This window comes from Ascidia mentula, chromosome 1 (assembly GCF_947561715.1).
Source record: "Ascidia mentula chromosome 1, kaAscMent1.1, whole genome shotgun sequence".
Classification (NCBI taxonomy): Eukaryota; Metazoa; Chordata; class Ascidiacea; order Phlebobranchia; family Ascidiidae; genus Ascidia; species Ascidia mentula.
The window spans coordinates 5250280-5258364 of NC_138566.1; the positions used below are offsets into that span (position 1 = coordinate 5250280).

Genomic DNA, 8085 nt, shown 5'->3' on the forward strand with positions numbered 1-8085 from the left:
CATTCCACCACTTTCTGCCACCCAAATCACTGTTTATTTAATTACACGAGATATTTTTTTGCCGCAACAATCGGAAATGTTTTATAAATGTGCATTTTATTGTACATGGATCGGGCGGGCCAAGTAAGTATTGCGCCCTTAAGGGATGCCCGCCCAAAGCGTTTGCCTGGATCGCCCAATAGACGTGCCGGCCCTGATTAGAGAATTACAATATAAAATGACCACGTGTCCAAGCGCAGTTTTATTTTAGAAAACATGTTTCGCTAAACAACATCATCAGTCTGATTATAATAAAAAAAAAAACGGAAAGCAAATGTCAAATGCTAAAAATGTAAAATTGTAAAACCTGCCGAACATATAGGCACTGGTGCCAACTGCCTTCAAGTCACTCTTAGCAGCTGTGGCAGGTGACAAACTTGCTTGTTTCAGCACCGCGGAAGTCATTTGTTTTTGTAGGGTTACTACGTCCATGGCAAGCAAATACGACGCCAAGCTATTACAATACGTTTTAGCCAATAATATGTTTTTAGAGCTTGTTTACTTGGACGTTTATTCGGACACAAGCATTCATATCAGTTACAACGAATTCTTGATCAACTTGGGTCGCATGGAACCAGTAAATGACTCTTTTATACAACGTTGTGCCGACTCTTGTTTGCAAACTGTTGGCTGTTTTGTATTTATGTACGTTCACAAACAACACACGGCGATAACAATAAAACTACACAACTTTAATGCTTGCAGGGTGAGCAAGGATTATGGAGTATGCTGGGGAAAAAAACTTTACGAAACCGGCGTGCTTTTTTCGTCGAATGCCACGTTTGTCAGCGGATATTTTCGTTCTTTGGGTAAGAATTGCCTCCAATAAACATGTCGCAAAACAAATCCCACAAAAACTACTTTGTAGGTAACCAAGAAGTGGAACCTGTTGATAATGTGGATACTGCTGCGTTGCCGCTACACATTTACATGGGTAATATTACTAAGTTTAAAATTAAAAAATACTGTAAATCAACTCATATTAATACCAAAGAATAATGCAATAAGGAGAAATACTAATTATGACTAAAATTAGTAATTACTAAAACATTATAAAAAGTCGAATAACATATAAGTCTCTGAAGCAGATAATTCTCTAGTTTGACAAATTAGAGCAATATGTCGGTAATTCTAGTCTAATTTGGAAACACTGAGTATGCTCTAATTACAGTTCTAATCTAACTATCAGTTTTATCAAAAAATGCTACTTTGTCCTACGTTTTTTTATTCAGGATAAGTTTTCGCCAAACTGGCGAGTTGTACAGCACAAAACGTGCAAATCTTGGTCTATAAATCGTTGCCATTCTCATCCTATTGTCAAACAAATCTGATATAGTATGAACTGTAATGGACTTGGTTTTACGGCACTAATTATAATATAATTTAAGAAAAGCCTAAACACGTAAAATTTTAATTCTAATAATCTATTTTGTAAAAAAAAGTTGCTCGAATTTCAAGTCTAGTCTAAATTAAAAACGCCCTCTCAAAAAAAAACAGTTGACCAAATCTGCGCCGAACGACCCAACTCACGTTGTCCTTAATGTTACAGGGGATTCGGTGGTGCCAAGCAACTGGGAGTGTGGAAATAGATACGACAAAAACACTTGCATTTCGTCAGGATGCTTTTTTGATGACGCTGTTGGAAATTGTTACCTGAAATTCGTACCATCACAAGGTATGTTTCGTTATTATGCGTCACTGCATATTTTATTCAGATTAATTGTTCGTTATATACGGGTTGCACATATTGGGATTGAATGACAGAATCGACTTGTAATGTAATAATAAAACATAAACCGACTCGGTATGACTTGCTTATTAATTGTATAAGAATCTGGCCCTCTGTTGGGCATCGTCATTTTATCTGTGACAGCAAATTACTGTAATTGGTATTTGGTATTTTAGAACCAGACACAGGTATTTTGGAAATACCCAGCAAAAACTATTAAAAATTAACACAGCACTAAGTTCTTGGAAATTCTTATCTAATCATAGGACTTTCTCAATTCAGAGGTTTCAGTAAATCAGCAAGCGACGGAAAGTGAATGAGCGATGTTGTGGTTTCTTATGCTACACAAACACCATTATTTAAATTATTGTATTGCTGGTAATGAATACTAACCTTATTGCCAGTTAGGTGTCTTTGTTCGTGTACTGTCAGCAAGCTTTTGTAATATGTTTACAATGAATGCATTTCAACCGCACACACGGTTTGAAAATTAAACAATGGCAAACCAACCCACGTGCCAAATTTGACTTACGCTTGCGGTTTTCACTATCTATATTTAATAAATTGATTGTTTTGCTCCTATTTTGAAATGATGTGCGACATTTCTTGTATGTCCTAATCCGCTGTGAGTTGTACGAAACAAATTGCTTGTATAGCCACATCGAATGATATTTTGTCAGGAAGTTATGTGATTGGTGATTAGATTTACGTCTATCTAGTTGTGTTGCTTGTTTTTAGTGCACCTTCTCGACTTTGGCTGCTGGCAACACAATGTTTCTTCGCGACATATCGTTTCATTAGAAGGGTCCATCTTTCTCGACTATCCGCTGGAAAATCGAAAACATGCTTTGTTAAAATGCTATGTGGCTGCGAAGCATCGTGATTTTGAAGCATTCGCCATGCAAAATGGTGGACACTGCCTTGGTTTGGACGGTGATCGCGATGAATACCTGGTCTTTGGGTCTTCTAACTGCTTAACAGATGGAAAAGGGGGATACATGGCAAATCATGTGTACACAATCACAGGTAGCAACATTTCAAATAAACTTCGTTGTATCGTAAAACATTATAATTGGCTAATTGCTATATTTGCTTGCATTGGATTATTATTTCGTGTTGTTCATGAAGGATTACACCTTTTTCTAAGATTCAACCGAAGACCTTCTCCATGGACGGGGAGCACTTACCATACATCCAAGCAATACTCAGTTAGTTGGGTTCAGTGTAACTGGACCAACGCAGCTGATATTATATCCATTTGATTTTAACAAGTTCTACATTATACATCACTCGCAACATTCTTCAAACGTTTCCGTCAAATTGAAAGAAGAAAACTTGTATCTACATGTTATGCAAAACGGAAGTGTTTATTTGGCACCAAAGGAAGGAGCCAGTTTGTCCGACGGCGCAATCTTTCGCTACACGGAAGTGCGTTGTGGTGGTTATGTTATCACAGATAAAACTGATTGTCTCTTTAGAACCGATTTGGACTGGGTTGCACTGTGTTATTGGATTGTGTAAACAGAGTCATGAAAACAATACAAAAAGGGATACCGATTTACAGTGGTTGATTATTTTCATTTTTTTTCAATTTTGCCAAATTCAAGAAGTATGTTAGTAACTCGGGATCTCTTTTTGCATTGTTTTTATGAAATTCATGAAGTATGTTAGGTAAACCCCCCCTTACATATAAACGCGGTTGTCAATTCTTCAAGCGCATTCACAGGATTTTTTTGTTTTAAAATAAATGTGTATAAAAACCTAAACTTTATTGTTCCTTGGCAGTTGGAGAATTTACATTTTACGTTGGAACCAGCAACACATCGTGGTGCTTTTCTTCAGTACCATCCTAATGGAGTCTTATATGTTGAATCAACCAATGAGTTAAATATACTCTCAATACCTGTTGAAAATACCGGAACATTTTCTGCTTATGCAGGTAGACGATGATGTGTTTGGCGTGTTGCACAGTCATTGCACATATATGTTTTGGTTAAAAATTATTGTTGCATGAGAGAAGCAGCAAACCTCGTTTCTGTCACGCACCTCTATAAAACTGTGACCAGAGCTGTACATCTCTTTTGTAAAAAGACACTAATTGCTTTTGCTTGTTGAAAGAGCCAAAATTGTGTTCACAGGAATCGCGCTATCTTATCATTGTGCCGCTGGACTTGCAAAGCCTTCTATTGCAGTGCAGTTTGTAGAACTACACTTTAGCAGACACAGCTGTAACATAGTGCTTCAAATTTCTGGTTTTGTTTACTTGTTGTTTTATCAAATCGTGTATAACTTTGTGTGTTTATATGTATTTTATATTTGCAGAAACTGATGTTGCCGATGTTTCAATAATCTGTAACATTTTGTTTCAAACAATTAATCGTTATGTATTATATGTTTAAAGCGTTGGAGTGTGAAAATCAGTTGAAATATCGCCGAAGGGTCTCTGGAAATGAGGTGTCTCGTGATTTATGTCTAAGCAACGGCAACTGTTACCAGCCGACTTCTACTGACTATCCTGACTGCTACCGAAAACGATTGACTGGTTCGTGGATAAACAAGGCTGCCCACAGCAAAAAGGCTATAAATTACTAGACGTTTCGTTTTCTGTACAAAAAATTTCTTTGTAAAACTACGTTCATGTTTTTGTTGTCCCCTTGACGCCTCTCTTGTCTTTACTTCTGTTATATTTTTTTATTTTATAGGTCCTGCTTACACGGATGACGGATGGTTAAAATCAATTTTTAGCAGCTACGAATATGCACTTGTAGGACTTAATTTTCTTGGAAGTATTATACCAGATTTGCTCTCCGGTGATCCTCCGAAGGGAACATCTAGTATAGCACGAAACGTTTGCCGTCAAGAAGGAGGAGACATTGCGTATGTCGGCTTTGACGACGAACATGAGTACAAGTAGGAGTTGAACCGGCTACATGCATACAATGCGTATTTACGCAAAATGCATTTTAGGTTCATCAAATATATGGCGCTTGACATAGATGATGCGCAATACTCTGCCTGGTTGGGTATAGGAGACGAAGTTCACGAAGGAAACTTTACCACACTTCACAATAAAAGAGCTGTTGTGGACTTCGGATTTTATGAGCCAAATGGAAACACCCAAGAAAATTGCGTGTTTATAGATAAAAACTGGCAGGGTTTTGTGGACGCTACGTGCGATTACCACCAAAGAAGCGAGGCACTTTGCCAACGATTGTCCGGTAAGAATTTGTGAGTATGACTGTATATTGTAAGTGGTATTTATATTTGCTAGTGTTTCGCTAGTTGGTAACACATACCTGGTAACCAACTATTTGCCACGGGAAATCATTCTTATTTGTTGCAATTAGCGAAGTGTGACATACATGCTTCACAAAGAAAACCGTGTTCAGCAAATCAAAGTCAATCTTTAAGCAAAACGGAATGCATCATGTTGGGATGTTGCTATGAAGAACCTACAGACAGAAATTCATCATGTTATCAAGAATTTGTACCCGGTAATTTTGAGGTCTTGCTAATTTTATTTAATTTCTGATGCTGTCGTTACACCACCCGTAGCATCATCGTAGGCTATGCCATTGTACGGTGTTCGATGGGATTTTGTATGTAGTTTTCTGTGAATAAACAAATTAAACAAGTTGAAGATAATGGAGTTTATATATTGCTGTTGCACACAACAAATTGAAGTAAATTATTGCTAAATACTGCTCTTCTGGCAAACTTTATTTTATCGACGTTTCAGCTATTATGCAGCAACCTTCATCAGGAGGCATGAAATGTAATTCAAGCAATATGGACAATGCTGTGGCACATTTTTTTCTTCGTTTATGTTTATGTGCCACAACATTGTCCACTTGCTTGATTCGCATTTAATACGTCCTGATGAAGGCTGTTGCATAACAGCCGAAACGTCGAGAAACGTCGATAAAAATAAAGTTTGCCAGAAGAGCAGTATTTAGCAATAAAGTATGCCTGGCAGCGTCAGTAACAATTTCTTGACGTAAATTATTTACCAGTAAAAATTCGCTTTTGTACAGACGATTTTGTTGACCCTGGTTGGATTTCAAGTCACCACAGTAACTACGAATATATCATAACAACCACTAGTTTTCGAAACGTTATGGACGCTGAACGAGAGTGTTGGAAGTTAGGGGGGGAGTTGGCTTTCCACGATCTTCCGAACCAGTTTGCTTACAGGTTTATCTTGCTGATTTGTTCCAAGTTACAACTTTACGTTTAAATCATATAGTAGTGAAACCAACCATGCTTTTTGTGTTGTAAATACGGCTGCCGTACGTTGCTAATTTCGAAGATTTGATCAGTGCTGAAGTACAAATGTGAATGTCTGTTAGAAACGTGCTTACATTTTATTTGCGTTCTCCGATTTTTTTTTATTATTTTAGCGTGCTTATTTTGATCAAATACGGAGAATTGAATGGCGGATTGTGAAGTATTTGAGTGCCCCAATAACAAATTTTCGTTCCACGAATATAAAAATGGTTTACCAGTCTGGCGAAGTGACTGAAACAGTTACAGTTTTAAATAATTGCGGTGTTAAGAAGCAGCGAGGGTATTTTTAGCTCTAAACTGATGGTAACAACTGTTAGATAACACATGTTTGAAACCCTATGATTTGTTTGTTTAAATCGTCCCATGTAATTAAATGCGATAAGAAATTGAATCATATAACTTGTAGTCCATTAACCTAATGATGAACATAGCTTTGCTCGTGTTAAAACGCGTGAAAAATAAAATTTTGTTTGTCAATCAATGTTTAATGAACAACATAATTTTTTGTAGTTATCTGATTCATTCGTTGTTATCTGGTTCCGGGATCAACCTGGTGTTTATTGGGTTTTATTACAACACTGCTTCCGATCAATTTCTTTCGCGGACTGGGTTAGTGATGAATAATTCATGGCACCTGGGCGAGCCTGATGGCGATGGTGTGGAAGAATGCCTTCTCATATATAATGGAACGCTTGTTATCGATAACACGTGTGAATTGTCGTCAGACGGTTTTGCAATGTGTCAACGTCAGCAAAAAGGTAAAACGGGTTTAGATTTGATTACAAATAATACCAAATGTTTTTTGAAACATCGTTGGGACGCAGACAACATTGTTGACACTACAGCCTTACTGCATAATCTTTCATCTAATGCAGAGTTTTTTTAACTTTAAGCTAATTATTAAGTTGGATCAAGAGTTTTCTAAAGGTAAACTTGATGATTAAAGCAACATTTTTGAAACTCATCGAGCAGAAAAATATTTGTTAAACAAGTTAATAACAGCTTAAACAGCCTACATTTTTCATTGCACATTTAATGTAGAACCAACAAGACAGCAGGCCAGTGGTTTTCTTACCGTATGCAACAAACCACTAAAATTTTGTGAGATCTACGGCAGTGAATGCCATGAAAACGCTCACTGCATTGCAGGAAACGAATCTTATAACTGTATTTGCAATGAAGGATTTATTGGAGATGGAATGGTAGACAACTAAATTTAACGAAAACCTATAAAAAATAAAATATAAAAATTATTTTTAGAACTGTTTTGTTGTCCACCAGTGTCCGGAAGGTTGGGTGCAACACGAACTTGCTTGTTACATTTTCAAGGTAATTGTTGGCTGTGAAACACAATTGTGTGTAGTTTATTTCGATACCTGTTTGATTCCAACAAGAAAGGGTATTTAAGACACGTCGTTTTGCAAAATTTATTCTCATAACAATTCTTTGTCAGAAAAGTAGAAAAGCATGTTAAATATTGTGTGTGTCTGTCATATAGCCGGATGAAGCCCTGAATTTTTATGAGGCCGAGGAAAATTGTTTGATGGATGGTGCACACTTGGTATCGCTTCATTCCGAACAGGAAGCGTTTTTTATTCGAGGTAAAAGTCTTTTGCATCCCTGGTAAAAACTGGTTACGGTGATAAGTATTGTACACCTTTGTTTGCGATACATCAGATTATCTAGATTCTCATAATGCATCTGGATGGATTGGTCTTACTCATGATCCAACAAATTTCGAACCATTTTGGACGGATGGGTCAAAATGCGTGAGTAAAATCTCTGTCCATTTGCTAAAGTTCAACTATTAAATTTACTTGTCATACATTTTGCAACAACATTATTATTGACTACTGTGACACTGTGTGTGTCATCAACAATGTAAAAATGACAAGTACACATTTTTTTAGAACTACAAGTGCAAAGATATTATGGCACTTAATAACAATACAATGGCATGTTACAATGCTAATTGGACTCTTTCGTCGTGTTTGGATAAACATCCTCCAACGTCTATGTTAAACGCTGGA

At 36.8% G+C, this 8085-nt stretch overlaps 1 protein-coding gene across 1 annotated transcript; it reads left to right on the plus strand.

Annotated features, from left to right (window-relative positions):
- The first annotated feature begins 7217 nt into the window (after window positions 1-7217).
- On the plus strand, window positions 7218-7866 carry LOC145895998 (lactose-binding lectin l-2-like). The gene is made up of 4 exons (XM_082984815.1): window positions 7218-7257; window positions 7316-7384; window positions 7554-7656; window positions 7733-7866. The coding sequence occupies exons 1-4, from the start codon at window positions 7255-7257 to the stop codon at window positions 7864-7866; spliced, it is 309 nt and encodes a 102-aa protein (XP_082840941.1). The 5' UTR covers window positions 7218-7254.
- The last annotated feature ends 219 nt before the right edge of the window (window positions 7867-8085 follow it).

Bases quoted from the DNA above. Each gene is read 5' to 3' on its own strand.
- LOC145895998 (XM_082984815.1), top strand. The intron at 7,385-7,553 runs GTAATTGTTGGC...TCTGTCATATAG, and splicing joins TTGCTTGTTACATTTTCAAG to CCGGATGAAGCCCTGAATTT. The intron at 7,657-7,732 runs GTAAAAGTCTTT...GCGATACATCAG, and splicing joins GGAAGCGTTTTTTATTCGAG to ATTATCTAGATTCTCATAAT.